This window comes from Eleutherodactylus coqui, chromosome 13, assembly GCF_035609145.1.
Source record: "Eleutherodactylus coqui strain aEleCoq1 chromosome 13, aEleCoq1.hap1, whole genome shotgun sequence".
Taxonomy (NCBI): domain Eukaryota; kingdom Metazoa; phylum Chordata; class Amphibia; order Anura; family Eleutherodactylidae; genus Eleutherodactylus; species Eleutherodactylus coqui.
In genome coordinates this window covers 4,122,342-4,149,011 of record NC_089849.1, presented here as the reverse complement: position 1 = coordinate 4,149,011, position 26,670 = coordinate 4,122,342, and the positions used below count along the sequence as shown (strand labels likewise).

Sequence of the window (26,670 nt, the reverse complement as noted above, 5' to 3'; positions counted from 1 at the left end):
GACCTTCCGCCTGAAGGCCAGCTCCCTATTGGAATGAAGGTCTAATCTATAGTGCTCTGAGAAGGTATGAACACCGGACCGTGCCGCAGCCCTGCCATAGTGCCTTGTGACGCTGCTTTGCCTTTGTTGGGTCCCTAGAACTGAAGGAAAAAATGATCAGACTGCCTAAATGTCTGAAGACCTGCAAGTAGGACATGACTGCTCGACGCACATTAAGTCATGTAGGCGCTGCTCTTTCCTGTTTTGGCAGGACTATTTCCTGCTCCATATGAAAGGAAGAAACAACTTTTGGGGAAAAAATTTGGATCTGTCGTAAATAGTACCCGATCTTCAAACACCTTCACATAAGGTTCTCTGCATGACCGCGCCCACAATTCGCCAATCCTTCTGGCGGATGTTATTGCTATTAATGCCTACGGTTTTAGTGAGACTTCCTGGATTGGTTCAAAAGGAGATTCACATAAGCCTTCTAGTACCACACTGAGGTCCCAAGTGGAGACTGACTTCCTTATGAAAGGTCTAAGTCTATCTGCTCCTTGCAAGAATCTTTTTACCCACCTTTTCTCTACGAGGCGGACGTCAAAAAGGGAGCTGAGGGCCGCTACTTGTACACGCAAGGTCCTACAGCTAAGACCCTTGTCCAGCCCTTCCTGAAGGAAATCTAGAATTTTAGAATGATCCGGGTTGCTCGTATCTGGATGATCAGGTTTATACCAACAGCAACATTGTCCCATATTCTGGAATACCAGAGATAATACTAATAGGACTCTTCACGAGTGTTAGTTACCCTGTGTGACATCCCTGGTTCTTTAACCTTTGCCACTCAGTAGCCATGCTGTTAACATACCGGATGGTGTGACAGAAGGTCCTCCCTGAGAGGCGGCGTTATCGGGGACTGTATGGCCAATGAGTTCAGCAGCGGTCTTTTGGGCTAGGCTGGTGCAATAAAGATTACTGGGGTTCGACTTGTTTGTATTTTTGGAAGAGACCAGGAGATTAAAGGAAGAGGGGGGGAAGCATGTGCTCCGGGGACAATGCATCCAGAGCCGCGGGATAGTCTGTGGGGTCCGGGAAGAAGAATTTTCGGCATTTCAAATTTTTCCTTTTTGCGAACAAGTCTGTCTGTGGTCGACCCCACTGGGATGTGAGGAGATGGAAACACCACCATGTTGGGGGCCCAAGCTCCAGGGTCCAGCGTTACCCTGCTTAGAAAGTCTACCATGAAGTTTAAGGACCCTTTGAGATGTACTGCGGACAACGATGCTTGTTTTCTGCCCAAGAGAGTACTTCCTGTGACATCTGCTGTAGGTGAGGATACGGTGCGCCGCCCTGGTGACGAAAGATACAGTGCGCCGCCCTGGTGACGAAAGATACGGTGCGCCGCCGTGGTGACGAAAGATACGGTGCGCCGCCGTGGTGACGAAAGATACGGTGCGCCGCCCTGGTGACGAAAGATACGGTGCGCCGCCGTGGTGACGAAAGATACGGTGCGCCGCCCTGGTGACGAAAGATACGGTGCGCCGCCCTGGTGACGAAAGATACGGTGCTTACGTTATCTGATAGTATCTTCTCATGCTTTCCTTGTACTACATCTTTGACCCAAATTAAAGTCCCCCGGACCGCCCAGAGAAGACTGATGAGGGGCCTCGGAGCGCACCGCCTCCATTTATAACAGCATCATTTAGGGATTTGATATGAAGAAGGACTCTAAATAAAAGTAAGGAAGAACAACAACCCGACCCCCATATGTCCGTCCATCCATCGCCGGCACGGAGAACACCTTCTGTGTGCGGTGGGACAGGAAGGAACCCTGGAGGTAGATGCTGGGGGGTGCCTAAAAGGGGTTCTGTCAGCAAAAAAAGGTTCTATCCTCACCTGTACCTCAGAGGGCCGCTGCGTGCGCAAAACGTACAGTAAGAAGCAGGAGCGCGGGCGAATACAGAGCGAACAACCGGCAACCGGCGGGCAAATACAGAGCGAACAACCGGCAACCGGCGGGCGAATGCCCAACGGACGGCCTGCAACCGGCGGGCGAATACACAACGGACAACCGGCAAACGGCGGGCGAATGCACAACGGACAACCGGCAAACGGCGGGCGAATACACAACGGACAGCCGGCAAACGGCGGGCGAATGCACAACAGACAACCAGCAACCGGCGGGCGAATGCACAACGGACAGCCGGCGGGCGAATACACAACGGACAGCCGGCGGGCGAATACACAACGGACAGCCGGCGGGCGAATACACAACGGACAGCCGGCGGGCGAATACACAACGGACAGCCGGCGGGCGAATACACAACGGACAGCCGGCGGGCGAATACACGAATACACAGCGGACAACCGGCGGGCGAATACACAGCGGACAGCAAGCAAACGGCGGGCGAATACACAACGGACAGCAAGCAAACGGCGGGCGAATACACAGCGGACAACCGGCGGGCGAATACACAACGGACAACCGGCGGGCGAATACACAGCGGACAACCGGCAAACGGCGGGCGAATACACAGCAGACAGCAAGCAAACGGCGGGCGAATACACAGCGGACAGCAAGCAAACGGCGGGCGAATACACAGCGGACAACCGGCGGGCGAATACACAGCGGACAACCGGCGGGCGAATACACAGCGGACAGCAAGCAAACGGCGGGCGAATACACAGCGGACAGCAAGCAAACGGCGGGCGAATACACAGCGGACAACCGGCGGGCGAATACACAGCGGACAACCGGCGGGCGAATACACAGCGGACAACCGGCGGGCGAATACACAGCGGACAGCAAGCAAACGGCGGGCGAATACACAGCGGACAACCGGCGGGCGAATACACAGCGGACAACAAGCAAACGGCGGGCGAATACACAGCGGACAACCGGCAAACGGCGGGCGAATACACAACGGACAACCGGCGGGCGAATACACAACGGACAACCGGCGGGCGAATACACAACGGACAGCAAGCAAACGGCGGGCGAATACACAGCGGACAACTGGCAAACGGCGGGCGAATACACAACGGACAACTGGCAAACGGCGGGCGAATACACAACGGACAACTGGCAAACGGCGGGCGAATACACAACAGACAACCAGCGGGCGAATACACAACAGACAACCGGCGGGCGAATACACAACGGACAACTGGCAAACGGCGGGCGAATACACAACAGACAACTGGCAAACGGCGGGCGAATACACAACAGACAGCCGGCGGGCGAATACACAACGGACAACTGGCAAACGGCGGGCGAATACACAACAGACAGCCGGCGGGCGAATACACAACGGACAGCAAGCAAACGGCGGGCGAATACACAGCGGACAGCAAGCAAACGGCGGGCGAATACACAACGGACAACTGGCAAACGGCGGGCGAATACACAACAGACAGCCGGCGGGCGAATACACAACGGACAGCAAGCAAACGGCGGGCGAATACACAGCGGACAGCAAGCAAACGGCGGGCGAATACACAACGGACAACTGGCAAACGGCGGGCGAATACACAGCGGACAGCCGGCAAACGGCGGGCGAATACACAGCGGACAGCCGGCAAACGGCGGGCGAATACACAGCGGACAGCCGGCAAACGGCGGGCGAATACACAGCGGACAGCCGGCAAACGGCGGGCGAATACACAGCGGACAGCCGGCAAACGGCGGGCGAATACACAGCGGACAGCAAGCAAACGGCGGGCGAATACACAGCGGACAGCAAGCAAACGGCGGGCGAATACACAGCGGACAGCAAGCAAACGGCGGGCGAATACACAGCGGACAGCAAGCAAACGGCGGGCGAATACACAGCGGACAGCAAGCAAACGGCGGGCGAATACACAGCGGACAACCGGCGGGCGAATACACAGCGGACAGCAAGCAAACGGCGGGCGAATACACCGCGGACAGCAAGCAAACGGCGGGCGAATACACAGCGGACAACCGGCGGGCGAATACACAGCGGACAACCGGCGGGCGAATACACCGCGGACAGCAAGCAAACGGCGGGCGAATACACCGCGGACAGCAAGCAAACGGCGGGCGAATACACAGCGGACAACCGGCGGGCGAATACACAACGGACAACTGGCAAACGGCGGGTGAATTCGCTTCCACTTGGATCAATCCGGCCTGAAGAGTAATTAGACATATGTGATATATTTTTTTAACACTTTAATGAAGCCTAAAAAAATCATGAAAAACCAGTAACATTTTTTTCTTTCCGGTTTTTCACACACTATTAGCCCTCAACCTCGTATACAGTAATGTCCACGGAAGCCTCTGGTAACTCCGCAGCACTCCAGCAATGAACACGGCATACAGGGCGGAGCGGCAGGTAGTGGCGGCCGCACCGACATGACCCCCCCCCGCCCTCCGTTCTCCTCAGCCCCCTGAGGAGATCTGAGTGGATGCAGCCAGCACAGACGACTGAACCTTGCTGGCCACGCCTACCGTGATCACAACCAATCACTGCAAGGCTGAGGAGCGTTACACGTCACCTCTGACTGGCTGCTGTAACACCCGCCCCTACCGTGCGCGCGATCTGATTGGCTGTGTGATCAGCATCGAGCTGCCAGTCACATCCTGCTCGGCGGCCGCCATGTCTGCTGTCAGTCGGCGGGGTAAAATCCGGGGTGATGAGGGGAGACGGGACAAGTACTCGGTGCTGCTGCCCACCTACAACGAGAGGGAGAACCTACCGCTCATCGTCTGGCTGCTGGTCAAGTACTTTGGAGAGAGGTACCGTCCGCCGCGGCCGCTTGTTTAGGAGAGCAACTTTATATTTCGCATCTCAGACTGTTTTTTCCATCCGAGTCACCGTAAAACAGTCCAGCAAAGCATGCCGGGAGTTGTAGTCCCAGGCTGGGAGGTAGCGGCTCTTAGGACAGGCGTTCTGTGTGCCGATGTCACGTGTCGTCCTGGGGGCGTCTATCCGTGAAATACGTGTATTTGTCCAAAAAAGTATGAAATGTATCATTTCAGGGTCCCGCAGGCCACACAGTGTAACCTCAGAATATGCGCCCGTTTGATGGCGTTGCGGACGTGCCTGCATGTTTTTGTCTTCTTGGACTGATAACCGCGCCTGCTGCACCTTCTGTTACACAACCCGCGTCTGTGCGATCCGTCCGCGAAACGGAAACGTTTGTGATCAGGAAAAAACATTGTTAGAAAAAAAGGTTGCAGTGAAAAACATTTCCTGCCGTATAGAAACGGATCCGAGCGCTTACCGCGTGCGCAAATCATGAACTGATCGCGGGCAGGAAGCCGACATGACAGCGTCAGCCCTTAAATGTGGGGGACTTTGTTTACACTTCCCTGCGGATGGCGTCCCGCCGCGCCGCGTTGTGTGTTTACACTTCCCTGCGGATGGCGTCCCGGCGCGCCGCGTTGTGTGTTTACACTTCCCTGCGGATGGCGTCCCGCCGCGCCGTGTTGTGTGTTTACACTTCCCTGCGGATGGCGTCCCGCCGCGCCGTGTTGTGTGTTTACACTTCCCTGCGGATGGCGTCCCGCCGCGCCGTGTTGTGTGTTTACACTTCCCTGCGGATGGCGTCCCGCCGCGCCGTGTTGTGTGTTTACACTTCCCTGCGGATGGCGTCCCGCCGCGCCGCGTTGTGTGTTTACACTTCCCTGCGGATTGCGTCCTGGCGCGCCGTGTTGTGTGTTTACACTTCCCTGCGGATGGCGTCCCGCCGCGCCGCGTTGTGTGTTTACACTTCCCTGCGGATGGCGTCCCGCCGCGCCGCGTTGTGTGTTTACACTTCCCTGCAGATGGCGTCCCGCCGCGCCGCGTTGTGTGTTTACACTTCCCTGCGGATGGCGTCCCGCCGCGCCGCGTTGTGTGTTTACACTTCCCTGCGGATGGCGTCCCGGCGCGCCGTGTTGTGTGTTTACACTTCCCTGCGGATGGCGCCGCGTTGTGTGTTTACACTTCCCTGCGGATGGCGTCCCGCCGCGCCGCGTTGTGTGTTTACACTTCCCTGCGGATGGCGTCCCGCCGCGCCGCGTTGTGTGTTTACACTTCCCTGCGGATGGCGCCGCGTTGTGTGTTTACACTTCCCTGCGGATTGCGTCCCGGCGCGCCGCGTTGTATGTTTACACTTCCCTGCGGATGGCGTCCCGCCGCGCCGCGTTGTGTGTTTACACTTCCCTGCGGATGGCGTCCCGCCGCGCCGTGTTGTGTGTTTACACTTCCCTGCGGATGGCGTCCCGGCGCGCCGCGTTGTGTGTTTACACTTCCCTGCGGATGGCGCCGCGCCGCGTTGCGTGTTTACACTTCCTGCAGATGGCGCCCCGGCGCGCCGCGTTGTGTGTTTACACCTCCCTGCGGATGGCGTCCCGCCGCGCCGCGTTGTGCGTTTACACTTCCCTGCGGATGGTGTCCTGGCGCGCCGTGTTGTGTGTTTACACTTCCCTGCGGATGGCGCCGCGCCGCGTTGCGTGTTTACACTTCCTGCAGATGGCGCGCCGCGTTGTGTGTTTACACTTCCCTGCGGATGGCGCCGCGCCGCGTTGCGTGTTTACACTTCCTGCAGATGGCGCCCCGGCGCGCCGCGTTGTGTGTTTACACCTCCTTGCGGATGGCGTCCCGCCGCGCCGCGTTGTGTGTTTACACTTCCCTGCGGATGGTGTCCTGGCGCGCCGCGTTGTGTGTTTACACTTCCCTGCGGATGGCGCCGCGCCGCGTTGCGTGTTTACACTTCCTGCAGATGGCGCCCCGGCGCGCCGCGTTGTGTGTTTACACCTCCCTGCGGATGGCGTCCCGCCGCGCCGCGTTGTGTGTTTACACTTCCCTGCGGATGGTGTCCTGGCGCGCCGTGTTGTGTGTTTACACTTCCCTGCGGATGGTGTCCTGGCGCGCCGCGTTGTGTGTTTACACTTCCCTGCGGATGGCGCCGCGTTGTGCGTTTACACTTCCCTGCGGATGGCGTCCCGGCGCGCCGTGTTGTGTGTTTACACTTCCTGCAGATGGCGCGCCGCGTTGTGTGTTTACACTTCCCTGCGGATGGCGCCGCGCCGCGTTGCGTGTTTACACTTCCTGCAGATGGCGCCCCGGCGCGCCGCGTTGTGTGTTTACACTTCCCTGCGGATGGCGTCCCGGCGCGCCGCGTTGTGTGTTTACACTTCCCTGCGGATGGCGTCCCGGCGCGCCGCGTTGTGTGTTTACACTTCCCTGCGGATGGCGTCCCGCCGCGCCGTGTTGTGTGTTTACACTTCCCTGCGGATGGCGCCGCGTTGTGTGTTTACACTTCCCTGCGGATTGCGTCCCGGCGCGCCGTGTTGTGTGTTTACACTTCCCTGCGGATGGCGTCCCGGCGCGCCGCGTTGTGTGTTTACACTTCCCTGCGGATGGCGTCCTGGCGCGCCGTGTTGTGTGTTTACACTTCCCTGCGGATGGCGCCGCGTTGTGTGTTTACACTTCCCTGCGGATGGCGTCCCGGCGCGCCGCGTTGTGTGTTTACACTTCCCTGCGGATGGCGTCCCGCCGCGCCGCGTTGCGTGTTTACACTTCCTGCAGATGGCGCCCCGGCGCGCCGCGTTGTGTGTTTACACTTCCCTGCGGATGGCGTCCCGGCGCGCCGCGTTGTGTGTTTACACTTCCCTGCGGATGGCGTCCCGGCGCGCCGCGTTGTGTGTTTACACTTCCTGCAGATGGCGCCCCGGCGCGCCGCGTTGTGTGTTTACACTTCCCTGCGGATGGCGTCCCGCCGCGCCGTGTTGTGTGTTTACACTTCCCTGCGGATGGCGTCCCGCCGCGCCGCGTTGTGTGTTTACACTTCCCTGCGGATGGCGTCCTGGCGCGCCGTGTTGTGTGTTTACACTTCCCTGCGGATGGCGTCCCGCCGCGCCGCGTTGTGTGTTTACACTTCCCTGCGGATGGCGCCGCGTTGTGCGTTTACACTTCCCTGCGGATTGCGTCCCGGCGCGCCGCGTTGTGTGTTTACACTTCCCTGCGGATTGCGTCCCGGCGCGCCGCGTTGTGTGTTTACACTTCCCTGCGGATGGCGTCCCGCCGCGCCGCGTTGTATGTTTACACTTCCCTGCGGATGGCGTCCCGCCGCGCCGCGTTGTGTGTTTACACTTCCCTGCGGATGGCGTCCCGCCGCGCCGCGTTGTGTGTTTACACTTCCCTGCGGATGGCGTCCCGCCGCGCCGCGTTGTGTGTTTACACTTCCCTACGGATGGCGTCCCGGCGCGCCGCGTTGTGTGTTTACACTTCCCTGCGGATGGCGTCCCGGCGCGCCGCGTTGTGTGTTTACACTTCCCTGCGGATGGCGTCCCGCCGCGCCGTGTTGTGTGTTTACACTTCCCTGCGGATGGCGCCGCGTTGTGTGTTTACACTTCCCTGCGGATGGCGTCCCGGCGCGCCGCGTTGTGTGTTTACACTTCCCTGCGGATGGCGTCCCGGCGCGCCGCGTTGTGTGTTTACACTTCCCTGCGGATGGCGTCCCGGCGCGCCGCGTTGTGTGTTTACACTTCCCTGCGGATGGCGTCCCGGCGCGCCGCGTTGTGTGTTTACACTTCCCTGCGGATGGCGTCCCGGCGCGCCGCGTTGTGTGTTTACACTTCCCTGCGGATGGCGTCCCGCCGCGCCGTGTTGTGTGTTTACACTTCCCTGCGGATGGCGCCGCGTTGTGTGTTTACACTTCCCTGCGGATGGCGTCCCGGCGCGCCGTGTTGTGTGTTTACACTTCCCTGCGGATGGCGTCCCGGCGCGCCGCGTTGTGTGTTTACACTTCCCTGCGGATGGCGTCCTGGCGCGCCGCGTTGTGTGTTTACACTTCCCTGCGGATGGCGCCGCGCCGCGTTGTGTGTTTACACTTCCCTGCGGATGGCGTCCCGGCGCGCCGCGTTGTGTGTTTACACTTCCCTGCGGATGGCGTCCCGCCGCGCCGCGTTGCGTGTTTACACTTCCTGCAGATGGCGCCCCGGCGCGCCGCGTTGTGTGTTTACACTTCCCTGCGGATGGCGTCCCGCCGGGCCGTGTTGTGTGTTTACACTTCCCTGCGGATGGCGTCCCGCCGCACCGCGTTGTGTGTTTACACTTCCCTGCGGATGGCGTCCTGGCGCGCCGTGTTGTGTGTTTACACTTCCCTGCGGATGGCGTCCCGCCGCGCCGCGTTGTGTGTTTACACTTCCCTGCGGATGGCGCCGCGTTGTGCGTTTACACTTCCCTGCGGATTGCGTCCCGGCGCGCCGCGTTGTGTGTTTACACTTCCCTGCGGATTGCGTCCCGGCGCGCCGCGTTGTGTGTTTACACTTCCCTGCGGATGGCGTCCCGCCGCGCCGCGTTGTGTGTTTACACTTCCCTGCGGATGGCGTCCCGCCGCGCCGCGTTGTGTGTTTACACTTCCCTGCGGATGGCGTCCCGCCGCGCCGCGTTGTGTGTTTACACTTCCCTGCGGATGGCGTCCCGCCGCGCCGCGTTGTGTGTTTACACTTCCCTGCGGATGGCGTCGCGCCGCGTTGTGTGTTTACACTTCCCTGCGGATGGCGTCCCGCCGCGCCGCGTTGTGTGTTTACACTTCCCTGCGGATGGCGTCCCGCCGCGTTGTGTGTTTACACTTCCCTGCGGATGGCGTCCCGCCGCGCCGCGTTGTGTGTTTACACTTCCCTGCGGATGGCGTCCCGCCACGTTGTATGTTTACACTTCCCTGCGGATGGCGTCCCGCCGCGCCGCGTTGTGTGTTTACACTTCCCTGCGGATGGCGTCCCGCCGCGTTGTGTGTTTACACTTCCCTGCGGATGGCGTCCCGGCGCGCCGCGTTGTTTCTGCCCGTGAACTCGCACCCCGCAGGTCAGGGGTTACAGGGTAATGATGCGTCTGTTTCAGGACGCTCCGTGTCTGTAGTTTCGGATCTGACGCCCCTCCTGCTTGCAGCCGTCCCGGATCCCCCCCTGATTTCCCGTGCGGCGCTCACACTGGCGCTGGACTTTCCGTTTTATTAATCCGCCGTGGGAGCAGAACGGAATGCTGGGTGCATCCTGAGACGGAAGCAAGTGGTGCGAGACCCCAGCGACTCTTGTGGCGTCCGTCCGGCTCCTGCTCTGCGGCTCCTGTCTTATGATGAATCCGCGCTGGCTGCGCCGCACGTGGGAACCGCAGCTGTGAGCATTGGAGGGCGTGATGATGCCTTTGGCGCCGGTCGGACGAGCGTTCGCCATTACCTTATTCTCTCTCCACAGTGGATATGACTATGAAATCATCATCATCGATGACGGAAGCCCCGATGGGACATTGGAAGTGGCTCAGCAACTGCAGAGGATCTACAGCTCAGACAAGATCGTGAGTAGATATATAGGGGGATGGGAAAGTGGTAAAGGGGTTGTAAAATATTGGTCTGCCTATCCTTAGCATCCGTGGGGGTCTGCCACCTCGGATTCCCATCGATCAGCTGTTTGCTGGGTGAGTGCGATTGTACACTGAGCTCATTTCTGCAGGAATCAGACAGCGCCGCTTTATCTATAGTGGCCAGGCTTGGTACTACTGGCAAAGTTTCCACTGAAATTAATAAAAACTTTACCTGTAATACCCAGCCTGGCCACTACAGAAAAAAATGGAGCTGTCTGCTTCCTGCAGAAATCAGCTGAGTGCTTGATAGATGATCAGTGAGGGTCCTGGGTGTGGTGGACCTTCACCTGACTGAAGGATAAGCAATCAGTAGTTTACAAGTGGACCATACCTTCTGTATGTCTGAACACTGGGGATCCGACCGCGGTGATTTGGAGAACGGCACAGCCGAATGCCCCATGTGCATGCAGCAGCAATGCCCATGTGTGACCGCTGCTCCCTTCATTGCTTCGAGACACAGGAGGATTACTGAGCATGTTGGTTTCCACCTGTCCCGTAGAAGTGAATGGAGCTGTGTTTGAGCAGGAGCTCTGCGGCCTCATTCATATGGGGCATTCGGGTGCAGTGGTCTCGGGATTGCTGGGGTTCCCAGCGTTTGGACCCCCACAATCAGACGTTAACCCTCTGTCCTGTACTGGAAACCCCTCTAAGGCATTAATGGCTGTGTCCTTATGGGGCTCTGCTGGACGGTGATGGCTTCAGAGCTCCTCTGTCCGTCATGGACACAGACGCAGCACGGGCTCAACGAACGGTGCGATCTGCAGTACCCGGCACCGTCGCCAAGTACCAGAGAACCCCTTAGAGCAGACCTGGGCAAAGCACGGCCCGCGGGCCACATCCGGCTCGCTGAATAGCTCGGACCGGCCCGCAAAGAGTGTCCTGGTGACTCACCAATGAGTCCGGTGCTCATGTCCACGGGGAAAATCGGGCCCGCTACGGATTCTACATGTAGAATCTGCAGCGGGTCCCTCCTGCCCCGCGGACATGAGCGCTGAAAATACAAATAAATGACAATAAACTCACCTCCCATCCGCTCCGTTTCTTCTCTTCGCGGCGGTGTCATCTTCTCTCGTCGCGGCCGGATCTTCATTCTTCGGCTCGGCGGATGTGCACGATGACGTCGGTGACGTGCCCCGCGCATGCGCCGGGCCGAAGCAAAATGATCCGGCCGCGGCTGAGAGAGGATGGCGCGGCGCCGAAGAGAAGAACCGGAGCGGGTAAGTAAAATGTGATTTTGGTCTCCCGCGGATCCGGACGGCTTCCATAGGCTTCAATAGAAGCCCGCGGGAGACCCGCATGAAAATGGAGCATGGTCCAGATTTTTTCATGCTCCATTTTTTTTTTAAATCACTTTTATTGACGATCCGCAGGTATTTATCTACCCGCGGGTGGTCAATGCATCCCTATGGGGTGCAGATCCGCGTGCGGGAGAAGAGTTAAAATCCGCTGCGGATTTTAATTCTTCTTTTCCCCGTGGACATGAGCCCTAAGTGATGCCACTGTAACTTCTGAGTGGAGATGGGAGTGCTCCTTACCGCTCCCCTCTCCATTGGCAGACACGGGGGCCGCGCCGTAAAACGGGGTGAAACACCGGGTGTTCACCGCGCCGTATTACAGCTCCATTCATTTTCAATGGCGGCCGTATTCTGGCCGCAAATCGGGCGGCTGGAATACGGCCCCATTAAGGCAATGTGCATGGAGCCTTCGTATGTTGGTCTGGCCCTCTAAAACCATTCCAATTTCTCATGTGGCCCCATGGGAAAATTAATTGCCCACCCCTGCCTTAGAGGGTTAAAATATAGACACTGAACAATCGCGGCATCCGGAACGCCTGTTAATAACGGGTCGCTCCACCCTTCTGGGCGATCACAGCTTTCGGATGTCGGGAACAGATTCAAAAAGGTCCGGTCCGTGTCGCCAGCAGAGCGAAGTGTGATTGTTCCCAGCAAGAGAAACCAAGTAACCTTGTAGGTGTGAGACCTTGTAATGGCTACAAAAACACAAGATGTTACAGCGAGCTTCCCAACCTACGCAGGGGTCTTCCTCAGGCATGATGGAACAGATTCTACACGTTGGTGAACATCCTCCATACTCGGCCCGCCCCATGTCCGCTGCAGCCGCTCCGACAGTTGGGCACGGTTTGTGGATAAGTGGGAGCAGATCTCGCAGCCCTTTCCAGCAGATCCCAAATGTGTCCAATGGGGTTACAGTCCGATGAGTTTGGGGGCCGGCAGTGTGGAGGATTCATTGTCATGTTCCTCCAACCTCTCACTAGTGATCCGAGCTCAATGACATGGAGCGTTGTGTTGGTGAAGGATGGCACCGTGGTGGGGAAGACTTCCTGAAGACATGGGGGCAGATGGTCAGCTAGCCGGTCCCTGTGGTGTTCACCATTTAACAACTGCGGTCCGAGGCTACGCCAGGAAAACGCTCCCCAGACCATAACACCGCCACCACCGGCCTGCTGAACCCCAACACTAGACACTGGGGTACGGCTTCATGCTGCTTACGCCAGACGCCGGCCATCCGTATGGTTCAGTAGGAAATAGGACTCGTCCCTGCAGACCACTTTCTGTCATGTGTCCAAGGTCCATTGTTGTCTTTCCTGGACCCATGCGAGGCGTTGTAGGTGATGACGTAGGGTCATCAGTGGCACCTTTGTCAGTCTGCGACTATTAAACCACAGTCACCGCAAGGTGCACCGCATGGTCACTGGCCTGCAGTGTCGGAGACCTTGTTGTTTGAATGGAGGGCACTTCTCAGGTTTTATGTAACAGAGTATGCGGATTTCAAAAATCAAGACGAAAAAATTATCTGAAAACCGCAACCCCTCCCTAAATGACCAGAGAAACCGGAGCCCCTCCCTAAATGACCAGAGAAGCCGGAGCCCCTCCCTAAATGACCAGAGAAGCCGGAGCCCCTCCCTAAATGACCAGAGAAGCCGGAGCCCCTCCCTAAATGACCAGAGAAGCCGGAGCCCCTCCCTAAATGACCAGAGAAGCCGGAACCCCTCCCTAAATGACCAGAGAAGCCGCAACCCCTCCCTAAATGACCAGAGAAGCCGCAACCCCTGCCTATTTACACTTGAAAAACCAAAAAATCATATTTGTATCAATAATTTTCAGATTTCTTATTTTTATGTTTATTTTCTGCCCAAAATAAAAGAAAACATTTATTTATTAAAGACCAAATCCGCGAATCACCAGAACCGTATTGATTATATTTCTGTACGCACGAACCATCCCCATCTTTCCCGCAGCCATCACTCACCAGCCGACTCGGTCACTCATATACTGTTTAGAAGGACAGTTAGTCTCTTTTTGTATTGATACATGGCAGTGAGTTTTTCCGGTTTTCCGTCATTTAGGGAGGGTCCGGTTGTCAGAGAATTTTTTCATCTTTATTTTTTCAATCCGCATCCTCTGTTACATAAAACCAGAAATGTGCCCTCCATTCAGACAAAGAAGGTCTCTGACACTGCAGGCTAATGGTCATTGTGGAAACTTGTGTAACTTCCCCGCTGTTGTACTGCTGAGTCTGTTTCACCACTGCGGTCCGTCGTTCCTGAGGTACCAGACACACCACCCAGCGCTCACCTCTAGGTTCAAACACACGTGGCCTGCTGCTGTGTGATGTGCTGGATGTCTCTCCATGGTACAACCAGTCCTAGTACGCCGTGGTTCAGGAACAGCCAACAAGTGTGACAGTTTCAGAGATACTGGCCCTACAGCTCCGGACACCAACAATCTGCCCGCGGTCAGAGTCACTGAAGTCACCATGTTTACCTATGACTGCCAAATGCCACCTTCTGCTACGCAGAGGAGAGGTCAGCCCATTATCTGACAGCCATCATGTGCTACTGCATTACTGATCACAAGACCGGGTGGGGTAACCTCACTCCTTAGGGAGAGCACCAAGAAGGTGAGTGGGGAGACCTCATCGGTGTGCAGTAGGATTCTTGCTTGGATAGTGAGAGGCCTGTGATTTTGGCCAAGAGGGGTAACATCACTCCTGAAGCAGCTGTCTGTGTGTGGATTCTGGCTTGGCTTTCAATTCCCAATCATTGCTCTACAGACCTGTATAAAGGGTCAGCCATTGCTTTGAAGGAATGCTGCCATCCAATAGGTGGCGCTGCAGAGGGATTGTTCCATCTTCCTTGTTTGATCACAAGATGTCACACCAGCTCCTCCTAATGCAGGGATCATTCTGTGTATATCTAATATATCTTTATGGTTGTCACCTCTTACCTGATGATATTTATATGTATTTTCTTCTCATTTCAGCTGCTCCGACCAAGAGAGAAGAAGCTGGGATTAGGTAATGGTGATGTCACTGATGTGAAGCTGGGATTAGGTAATGGTGATGTCACTGATGTGAAGCTGGGGTTGAGTAATGGTGATGTCACTGATGTGAAGCTGGGGTTGAGTAATGGTGATGTCACTGATGTGAAGCTGGGGTTGGGTAATGGTGATGTCACTGATGTGAAGCTGGGGTTGGGTAATGGTGATGTCACTGATGTGAAGCTGGGGTTGGGTAATGGTGATGTCACTGATGTGAAGCTGGGGTTGGGTAATGGTGATGTCACTGATGTGAAGCTGGGGTTGGGTAATGGTGATGTCACTGATGTGAAGCTGGGGTTGGGTAATGGTGATGTAGAATCATGGAATGGAAGGGTCCTCCAGGGTCTGCGGGTCCAACCCCCTGCTCAGTGCAGGATCCACTAAACTATCCCAAATAGATGTCTGTCCGGCCTCTGAGGACTTTCATTGAAGGAGAACTCCCCACCTTCTGTGGCAACCTGTTCCACTCATTGATCCCCCTCACTGTCTAATATCTAATCTGTGTCTCCTCCCTTTCAGTTTCATCCCATTGCTTCTAGTCTTTCCTTGTACAGATGAGAATAGGGCTGATCCCTCTGCACTGTGACGGCCCTTCAGATATTTGTAGACCGCTATTAAAGGGGTTGTCTCGCGAAACCAAGTGGGGTTATACACTTCCGTATGGCCATATTAATGCACTTTGTAATGTACATCGTGCATTAAATATGAGCCATACAGAAGTTATTCACTTACCTGCTCCGTTGCTAGCGTCCCCGTCTCCATGGTGCCGTCTAAATTCGCTGGCAGCTTGCTTTTTTAGACGCGCTTGCGCAGTCCGGTCTTCTCCTTTCAGCACGAGCCGCTTCAGTGTGCTCCCCGCTACAGCTCTTCTGTGCATGCGCAGACGAGCTGTCACTGCTCGGGAGCGCGCTGGAGCGGCCATTCTGTACCTTCCTCTGTTAGAGGAAGGTGCAGAGCTGCCGAGCTGTCCGGAGAAGCCGCCCAGCTGTCCCGCCGTCCAGCTGTCCTGGTAAGTGATGGGCCGGGGGGGGCTGCCGCTGCGCCGGGCTGCGCCGGGGGGGGGCTGCCGCTGCGATGGGGGGGGCTGTCGCTGCGCCGGGGGAACTAGCGCTGGGCCGGGGGGGGCTGCCGCTGCGATTGGGGGGGGCTGTCGCTGGGCCGGGGGGGGCTGTCGCTAGGCCGGGGGGGCTGCCGCTGTGATGGGGGAACTAGCGCTGGGCCGGGGGGGGGGGGGGCTGTCGCTAGGCCGGGGGGGCTGCCGCTGTGATGGGGGGGCTGTCGCTGGGACGGGGGCGGCTGTCGCTGGGCCGGGGGGGCTGCCGCTGTGATGGGGGGGGGGGGCTGCGCCGGTTACCTTCTGCCTGGAGGTGGGTGACAGGTCGGCCGTGTTCACTCCAGGGGTCCGGTCGGCGGCTGCGGGGCGTCTGGTTGCCATGGAGACACAGCTGGTAGCGTCTCGGGAGCGCGCACGTCGGGCTACAGCAAGCGATGCGAAAAGAGCTGGCGGCCATCTTGGGAAAAAGTTTTATAAGTTGCTGAAACGCTGGAACGGTAAGTAGAAACCAGCTAGGAAAGTAATTTACAGGGGGGCTTAGTAATGTATGTTTAATTAGCGGGACTGGGCAAAAAAAAAAATTCACTGCTTCCTCGAGACATCTCCTTTAAGTCTCCTCTCAGCCTTCTCTTCTGCTAAACATTCCCAGATCCTTTACCCGTTCCTCATAGGACATGATTTGCAGACCGCTCACCATCTTGGTAACTCTTCTCTGAACTTGCTCCAGTTTGTCTGTCTGTTATAAAGTGGGGGGCCCAGAACTGGACCCAGTATTCCAGATGAGGTCTGACTAAGGAAGAGTAGAGGGGATAATGACTTCACGTGATCTAGACTCTATGCTTCTCTTAATACATCCCAGAATTGTGTTTGCCTTTTTGGCTGCTGCATCACATTGTTGACTCATGTTCAGTCTGTGATCTATTAGTATACCCAAGTCTTTTTCCCATGTGCTGCTGCTTAGCCCAATTCCTCCCATTCTGTATGTGCCTTCTTCATTTTTCTTGCCCAGATGTAGGACTTTGCATTTCTCCTTGTTAAACACCATTCTGTTAGTCGCCGACCACTGTGCAAGCTTCTCTAGATCTTTTTGAATCCTCTCTCTCTTCCCTAGTGTTAGCTATCCCTCCTAGCTTTGTGTCATCAGCAAATTTGATCAGTTTCCCATCAATTCCCTCCTCCAGATCATTTATAACAATGTTGACCACCACTGGGCCCAGGACAGAGCCTTGTGGTTCCCCACTTGATACATTCTTCCACTGGGATGTGCAGCCATTTATGACCACTCTTTCAGTACGATCACTCAGCCAGTTGTGAATCCACCTAACAGTTGTCTTGTCAATCGCAGATTTAGTCATTTTTTCAATAAGTATGGTATGAGATACTTTGTCAAATGCTTTACTAAAGCCAAGATATACTATATCCACCGCATTTTCCTGACCAACCCAGTCAGTGATTCTGTCATAGAAGGAGATTAGATTAGTCTGGCATGACTTGTTTGTTACAAACCCATGCTGGCTCTGGTTAATTACTCCATTCTCATCCAAGTCCTTGCATACGTGCTGTTTAATAATTTGTTCAGAGATCTTTCCCGGTATAGAAGTTAGGCTCACAGGCCTGTAGTTTCCTGGATCCACCTTCTTCCCTTTTTTGAAGATGGAGACAGCTGATGTGAACATGGGTTTGGGTGATGGTGAAGTCACTGATGTTTGCAGCTGTTTATACCAGGGTTTCCCTCTTCGAGCCCCCCTGGTTGGTCACTTTCTCAGAATTTGGTTTTGCTTGGGGGCCACGATTAGTGTCAGAAGTTGCTGCATGTTATTTCTGTGGGATATCCAAGTTCTGATCTGAGGACTGGACTGCAGGCACACTTTTTGGTTGATGGCCCCTTTTAAGTGACACAACCTGACCACGTGTAACCCTGCCCTGTTTATGCACCCCTACTGTATATTGATCTGTGTTTTGTTTGTCTAGGGACCGCGTATATTCATGGCATGCAGCACGCTTCAGGAAACTTCATCATCATCATGGATGCCGACCTTTCACACCATGTATGTAGCATTCATAGTGTACTAATTGGTGACCAGGGATCAGCAACAATTTTATTGTTAACCCTGTCAGTGACGGCTTGGCTGTGAGATTGTCAAGCTGTAAACTATTGATGGACTATCCTCGGTACAGGTCATCAATATTAGATTGGCGGGGGTCTGCTACCCTGGACACTTTTGTACTGAGCTGATTTCTGCAGTAAGCAGACAGCTCTGTTCTTACTGCAGTGGTCAGGCTCGGTATTACAGGCAAAGTTTCAGTTAAAATGAATGGCAACCTCACCTACAATACTAAATCAACTCTGTGCACAAGCACACTGGCCTGGCAAACCATTGATCAGTGGGGATCCACGTAGACAGACCCCTGCCAATCTAATATCGATGACCTGTAGTTAGGATAGTCCATCAATGGTTTTATAAATGGACAACCCCTTTTTAAAGGACTATTCTTATCTCATATAGTGACAGCATAGTGCTAGCATACACCATTCCTTTATGACCTCTGGAAACCCCTAATTAAAGGGGTATTCAGCTAGGTGAAAAAACGTGACGCCTCACCTGGATAGCTGAGGACGAATAGATCGGTGTGGTCAGCTCAGACGATCCCAGCAGTCCCATTTGAAGTGAATGCAGTGTTAGTGCCACTCCCTTCTGTCAACGTTAATTCCTTAAAACCGGTTTCACACGGCCAATAAAATCGTGCGAGATTTGTGCGTTGTGAGATGCGCAAATGTGAACCCCGTTCATTTGGATGGGTGCATACATATGGCATCGCGATGCTGTGCGAGAAAAACATTGCAGCATGTTCTACCTTCCTGCGATATCGCCCATAGTCGTCAATGGGATCGGCGGCGGGAGTGAAGGGATTTCCTACGGGGATAAAGGAATCCCCTGCCACTGACGTCAGAGGATCGCGGGGTTCCCCTATTGCTCTCAATGGCGCTGCTGTTGACCGACCCTGTTGAAATCAATGGAATGAAGGAATTCCCCGCAGTGAGTCTGTTTTCACAGGAAAACGCCTCCATCCACAAGGCTGTCACATGGTGGAAGGTGCGATATCAGGCCGACATTTACCGCTCGATATTGCCCTCGCCTGTATGAAACCAGCTTTAGGCCCATTTACATAGCACAGATTTGCCCAATAATCGTTCCATGTAAACGCAGGCAGTCGCGCACTGTCCCTTCGCTTATAGATATATGGTGGCCTTTAGCAGGCATGAAAGTAGTTATGGGCAAGTCAAAATAAGTTCCATTTGAATGGAAATTGTTGAGTCTTTTGATAAACATACGCCCACCTGAGCAAACAACTAAAGGCCCATTTACACGTAAAGATAATCTTTCAAATGATTATGCAAAATCATTGCTAGAACTGTCAACCTTTTAAAGTACTAATGGGCACTAATGTTCATTAGGACTTTATCAGCTTCATTTGCATGTAAATGAGCCTCCAGGAGCTGTTTGCAAATCGCAGCATGTGGTCTAGACATTGTAGTTAGCTTACAGCCTGCGAAGATCATGCAGCTGAGTGCATGCGGGGTCCCTGCTATCTCTCTTGGGCTGAACAATGGATTTTATTACCACTCTATCAGTTATAGACATTGCTCTGATCGCTCAAATATTCGTTTTTGGGACAAAACGTTTTGGTCCCTTTTCTATTAGGGCTCCTGATGAAGTCGTCGAGCCATTGTAAAACATCAAGTGTATTCAGCATCTAACTCTATTTGAGCCAATGAACAGATCCAAGCTGCGTCTGACTATAATGATAACTGGATCTATCCAGAGTAAAACGATCATTAAGGTATACCGACCCAAGTGTTGGGCTCCATCTTGCCCGTACCACTACAATAGTGGAGAAGCCCAGTTGTCTTAGTCCTACGGTGGGAATGGGTATGCTATAACCTCTCAGTAGCCTACTCCCACCGATGGAACAGGCATAGTGGCCCCCCGGAGGGTCCAGAGGGCACAAGCATTAAATCGCACGGAATATCCATCCCGACTAGAACTGTCCAAGAGCTCCTCTATCGCCACCTGTGGGCCATCTCAGGAATTGGTGGATTATGGGGTTTTAACCATAAATCTCTATTTGTTCTCTCTGTGGGGATATTTTTTATTAGTTACGATTAAAAGTCCTCTATCTGTTGGGGTAAAACAGGCGCTGCGATGCTGAGGTGTAACATCCGAAATGTAGACCTCTCCATAATGAGACGTGACATGCAGGGTTCCTGGAATGTTGGGTGACAACTAATGGAATCCTCATTATATTGGCACTCAGCTCTTCCAGGATCCTGATTGCCAGCTGCATTTGCATCACATATATCGCTATAACTGGTCGGACATGGCATCCAGGGCTCCTGGGTGACCAGTAATAAGATCACCATTACATGTACACTCAGCTGTCCCTGGATCCTGAATGGCAGGTTGACAAGTGGTTTATACTTCATTCCGAGGCTCTTTATTCCTCCTGTAAAACCTCGCTGCCCGCTCTGGGGGAGGGACAAATATTTTTTTCCTATTTTTCTCCTCTAAACCCGAGGTGTCTTATAAAGCGACACATACGGTAATAGTGGAAGGCTGATGGGTCGCAGTGGCCTGTGATAATGCATTGTAGTACTGCGGTGTATTGTTGTAGTGATCATAGGATCGCTGGTTCAAGTCCCCTACAGGGACGGAAAAAGATGTAGTAAAAGAAAATAGTTTTAAAAAGCCCCATTTTACACCTTTTTCCCCTCTTTATTTGGAAAAATGTAAAAACCCCACGTTTGGTGTCACATCCGTAAGAACTCGTACCATAAATTGTACACTCTGCAGGCAAATGTTAATGGGAAGCATGGCTGATATATATGACGGTAAAAGGCTGATAGGCCGAGGGCGATCACCTGATCGCTGCGCCTGGAGTCAGAGCTGGTTCAGTGATGGCCAGTCCGTGTCTGCAGCGCCCCCTATTGATACGTCTGTAGTGTTAGCAAAACAAAGTGAATGACTGTTTAATCTCGTGTTCCTTTCTTCTTCTTTTCCTCCTTCAGCCTAAATTCATCCCCGAGTTCATCAGGTGAGTGCGATATATTCAGCTGTATGGCTTGTAGCGTATATCCCCAGAGGACTGATCTGGCGGGAGTCCACAGACTAAGGCCGCCCTCACACGAGTGGGTCGGATTCGAATGCCCGGCTGGTGACGCTGCGTACCTGTCGTCTTTATCTGTACTGCGGATGGTCCGGACGGCTCGCCATCAGACGGGCGCAGTACTGCTTTTTCCGAGCAGTCGCTGGCCGATGATGTGGGTACCGCCAGCTTTATGCAGTGTTAATTATGGAAGGGTTGCGGGTCGGACGGCTTCCATTGACGTAAGGCCAACTTCACAAGAGCGCATCACGGGTGCAGTTGTGAGCGTCCCGGCCGACCGCAGGTTACTGCCCTAAACCCGTAGCATCTTGGGGATCCATCACGCTGTCAGCGGCGGTCCGGCTCCATTCACATCTTCTCAGCTTCCAGTGATATTTCCTGTTTTCGGCTCCATCCGCAGAGCTGTACAGTGAAAATACCCAAATAATGCCAGATGGACCCCATTAACCATCAGCAATGCGGTTCCTCCGGCTTCCAACACGCCGACCTGAATGTTCCCAGACAAAATGGCGCAGCATGCTGTATTATCATTTCCTGCTGGATCTGCTCCGCCGACCCTGAAGGAGAACCGCAGCGTAGATGTCAATGGGGCCTAAAACTGCGACGCCTAGAGTTACTTAGTGAAGGGAGCACTGGGCGGGGGAGGGGAATATATGAACCATTCTGCACCAGGTATGGGGCGTCAACATTCCACAAATTCTGGTGAGCGCCATATTTGCACCATAGTCAGCTGTTTTTGCTTTTTGACACTTTTTTTAAAGGGCTGCAAAAAAGTAGGCAGGGCTAACCACAAGGGGGCGTGGCTCAGCAGATTTAGTATTACCTGCTACAGAGACTAATGTAGATTATCGCCCCTCTACCCCCCACAGCAGGCAGAGACTTCAGCGAAGACGTGCCAGAGTTATTAGGAGGCGTGCGTCTCCTAATCCGTTGGCTCCCACAAAGTGTGGATGATGACTGGCGTACGACACAACAGACGTAATCTGCCCGTATATCAGGAGAGGCGTTACAGGGCGCACCAGCAGCGCAGAGTATTTCAGGAGGCGGAGCTGCCGCCGCTCAGTGCCATCTTATACACAGTTTTGCCTCCATGTTTTTACAGTAAACAGAAGGAAGGCGACTTTGACGTTGTGTCCGGGACCCGATACTTGGGGGATGGAGGCGTCTATGGATGGGACTTAAAGCGGAAGCTGATCAGGTCAGCGGGCTGCTGCATGCGCTCACTGATTACATCCCTTACGTTTGATTAATGATCTCATGGATCTTGTTTCAACAGTCGTGGGGCAAATTTCCTAAGCCAGGTCCTGCTGCGCCCCGGAGCCTCCGACTTGACGGGAAGTTTTAGGTAGGTGACATGTTGTGGTGTTGATCCCTGAGGGTGTGAAGCTATTGGTGATTGCAGTTATGCTAACCATGGAGTGGGATGTGCCCCCGGCGCCAGCGCTGCTCAGTTCTCTACCTCTTATCTAACTCGGATCCATAACTTTGTGTTTCCGCTCTCCGCCATTTTCAAGATCTGTGTTTGCCATCAGTGAATGCAGACAACAAAGTGAAGTAAATGAGCAGCTATGAATCTGCTGTGACCGCAATGCAAAAGGAGCAGAAGATGTGGCTGTTCCCTGCAGGGCGCAGATATGTGCAGGCGTGTGATATTCATCTTTTATAATATATTACTGCTTTACACACTGAATGGTCCCTTTATTACACCCCCCCGGCCGGCTCACGATTGGCACACCCTGTATGGTAATTCCTCCCGTGACCCCGGAGTGCGGCATAAAATCACATGACAAGTTTTCCGCAGATCAGTTTCAGTGTGAATCCACATTAGATGGAAGATCCAGCGATCGAAGCGACTTCCAACGAGGCCGGTCATCGGTGCTAGACTAGCCGGGGTCTCGCCACCAACCACGGGGGGGGGGGGGGGGGGGGTTCTCCAGCTGTAGGGGATCCTGTGGACGGAAACAACTCATCCCTGAAAGGGGTCGGAGGAGGATGTCAGGAATCGTTCTGACCAACAGGCTGCACAGTCAGCTGAATACAACGCTGGAGCTCCAACTAACGTGTCCGAACGCACAACTCGCCGTTCCTCCGCACGGATGGTATAACAGCGGGCGACCAGTTCCAGCGCCATTGTGTCTAAGAGAAACAGAAAGACTCCAGCGGGCAAAAGAGCGCAAAACTTGTATCACTGTACAATGTAGTAATCTAGTATTACATCATGCTGTAGGAGCCATCAAACCATCGCCAAGTTCTTGTCTCTATGGGGACTAAAAAAATAAATAAAAATCAGTTTAAAAAAATGTATTTAAAAAAAAAAAGGTAAAGTTTTTGCCATATTTATAATAAAAAGAAATACATATTTGGTTTTGCTGCGCCCACAATAACGCATCATTTACCCCAAACGGTGAACGTCCTCAGAAAAAAGATACATAACCCCAGAACTATTACAAAAAATGGAATAAAAAGCGACCAGAAAGTCCCGCCCCCAAAGATGGCCGACTCTTCTTTCCCATTTCATTCCACTTAAATTCTTATTTCTTTCCGTTTGTCGGTACATTAAATAGGATCCTTGCAAAATACAACCAGAACGAGCCCTCCGGCCGCAGCGAGAGGGAGACATAAGAGTGAAGGAGGAAAAACTGAACATGGGAAGAAAAAAAAGGGGGGAGGGGGTTGTGTCCTTTAAGGCCTCATGTCCACGGGGAAAATCAGATCCGCTGCGGATGCCCTGTAATTGTCTTTTATTTTTCATGCTGGAGATCAGTGTAGCCCTGTGCTCTGTGAGCTCCGCACCCGTGATCCGCACTAAAATAGAGCATGGCCATTTTTTTTCATGCTCCAGAAATGTTTTAATTACCATCCGCGGGTATTTATCAGTATATATATAATATGGTCAATGCATTCCTATGGGGCGCGGATCCGCGTGCGGGAAAAACGCTGCGGATTTTAATTCTTATTTTCCCCGTGGACATCAGGCCTAAGAGGTTAAAGCCTGTACAGCCTTCTGACAGCTGAAGCTTTGTTACAATGTTGCAGTCTGGTCAGTCCTCCATAGATGCAGCAGGTCTTTCTCCTGCTCTGAGGGTTTGCTACAAGTGCAGGTGACACATCGCCAGGAGTCCAGGGCCCTGAGATTAGCAGATTGTAGCAAACCCTCAGCTGTGGCAAGTATTGGGCCTGGATGGGGTTTTCAGATTGTTTCTATTCACTGACATCATGCAGAGATCTTCACTGTGCCGAGGATGTGATTATAATGAGGCTTGTCAGTCGTTATTTCTACTCTCGCTCGTCGGCTCTGGTTCCATTCTATTCATTCTCATACCATTTTTCCGTATGGCGTTTCATCTCCATATTGCAAATGTTGTGTGTCCTACAGACTTTACAAGAAAGAGGTTCTGCAGAAGCTGGTGGAACACTGCGTCTCCAAGGGTTACGTGTTCCAGATGGAGATGATCGTGCGAGCTCGGCAGTTTAAGTACACGATTGGAGAGGTAAAGGCATGCCGCTAATAAAATACGTGGGGATCAGTGGAATGGCGCACGGAACTGACCCAGTGGGATACGGGATGTCGCATCCCCCCACCAGGAGTGATAAAGATGGCGCAGGAAGGCTCGGAGGGGACACTGTGGTGGTCCGCACACCATGTAATTCCATATTATCAGGCGGGTCAGTTCCACATACTGCAGCCCTCCTTATCCAGGGGGACCTATATCTCTTTATAGAGCAGCAATAGAATTTCAGAACTGCAGTACAAACTGACACACAGGCGTAGCTTTGAGGAACATGGGTGGGATCGGTGTGCCATGTAATAAAAGTGTAAGTGTGTGAGAAGCTGCGTCGCCCCCCATATGTAAGGGGTAGGGCTTCTAGTTACAAGTGGGGTGTAAGTGGCACAGACGCCCCCATAACTTCCCTGATTGTCCCCTGTTTGTGTTTTTCAGGTGCCGATCTCCTTTGTAGATCGTGTCTACGGTGAGTCCAAGCTTGGGGGCAATGAAATCGTCTCCTTCTTAAAGGGGCTGTTAACCTTATTTGCCACCACGTGAGTCCAGCCAGAAGTCGTCCCCTCCCCCACTCCCCTCCCCCAACAGCAGAGATCGCGTTTCCTTCCACATCAAGCTTTATTCTGACCAAATGAGAGGTTTGCCCCGGAGCCGGCGGCGGACTGTGACGATGGCGGCGGCGGCGGCCTGTGACGATGGCGGCGATGATGTGGGAGAGACTGACGGAATAAATGGAATGTTTTGTACATATATGGAATTTTAGTTTTTTTTCCCTCTTCCTTCGGCTGCGATCCGGTCTCAGTTTTTGGAAAAATTACTGAAACGGAGATGAAAATGCAGGACCCTTCTTTCCATTTGGCACCATTTTCAAGACCTCTGCTTGCTGTGAATGGAAGCATTCTTGTTTTACATGGACAGGCTGGCGAGGGGTGCATTCGGATGGGCGATCACCTGTGATATCTGACTGCAAAGAACGTTGATGGTTCAAGACTGAAAAATCGCTGCCTGTCCATGACCGCTATCACAGCCTGAGGCCGCCTGCAGACGGTCGGATCCGGCTGTCAGAATTCTCGCAGCGGGACCCGAGCCCCTGCAGAGAGCAGCGCGGCGCTCACCTGCTCCCGCGGCTCCGGCTCTATGATGAGACGGCGGCCGGGAAGTGACATTTCTGTGCCGCGCTCTGTGAGCCCCGCACAGACATAGAGCATGCCGCGGTTTGTTTTCTGCACGTGGTTTTGCGCAGACAAATTGCGTTGTCTAACACAATCCTATGGCAGCGGCCACGGGCAGAAATCCTGTGTGTGCAGGGGGCCTACCGCTGAGTATACATGTAATGATACGTAATGGGGGGGCTGGCGGGAGATGATCAGGCAGTTGGATTTCCACCCACCCCGTGGCTCAAGCACACTAGCGCTCCATTCACTTTCAGTCGGGCTGCGGAGATACCGGAGTGACGCCGGCCGGCCCGGCTATTTCCTTCAGCCCTATTGAAAGGACTGCAGCGCTGACTGCACATGCTCGAGCAGCGCTCCCTGCATACTGACCTCGAAACGGGGGGAGCAGTGAACCCCAAGGTGAGAGGCAGGCCGGGACACAGGAGTCCTGCTCTGTATATCGGCGGCGGTCTCAGCAATGAACAGGGGATTTAAGGGGGTTTCCCATTGAACATTGACCCTCTAGTCACAGGACAGGAGATAAATGTCTGATTGTGGGGGTCCGACTGCCCTAGCACTTGGAGCCCACCCCAACCCCCTCCTCCTGAGTTCTGCACGCACAAATGTCTAATGTGAACGGAGCTGGACTGCGGCTCCCTGCACTTCTATAGGACTGACCGATCGATGGACTCCGACCGATTAAAGTGAATGCAGTGATGTCACACCTGCACAACGCACTCCATTCACAGGGGCCACTGGGGGGCTCTGGTCTCAGGGTCACTGGGAGGTCCCGGTGCTCAGATGCCCAATAATTGGACAGTTATCCCCCTATCCTTTGTTAAAGGTGTCAATGTAGTTAAAGGGGTGTTCTGGGCATTTTCTATTAATGGTTTGTCCTCAGGAAAGGTCATAAATTGATCAGCGAGGATCCTGGTCAGGGCGGCCGGGACAGACATCCACATCGGTGGTCAGAAGCGTAATAGAAGGCTTAGCGCCTGTGACCCCTGCTGCACTAACAACGGGCCAGAGGATCTGCTGATCAGCAGGGTTATCTGCCAATCAATGTGCGCAGTGGCCAGAGTTGGTACTGCAGCCTGT

At 54.1% G+C, this 26,670-nt stretch overlaps 1 protein-coding gene across 1 annotated transcript; it reads left to right on the top strand.

Moving 5' to 3' along the window:
• The first annotated feature begins 4,564 nt into the window (after positions 1–4,564).
• On the top strand, positions 4,565–25,168 carry DPM1 (dolichyl-phosphate mannosyltransferase subunit 1, catalytic). Its single transcript, XM_066587759.1, has 9 exons — positions 4,565–4,741; positions 10,190–10,289; positions 14,639–14,672; positions 17,721–17,797; positions 20,818–20,843; positions 22,018–22,113; positions 22,192–22,260; positions 24,292–24,406; positions 24,857–25,168. Exons 1-9 carry the CDS (start codon positions 4,602–4,604, stop codon positions 24,959–24,961), a joined length of 762 nt encoding a protein of 253 aa, XP_066443856.1. The 5' UTR covers positions 4,565–4,601; the 3' UTR covers positions 24,962–25,168.
• Positions 25,169–26,670: the final 1,502 nt, after the last annotated feature.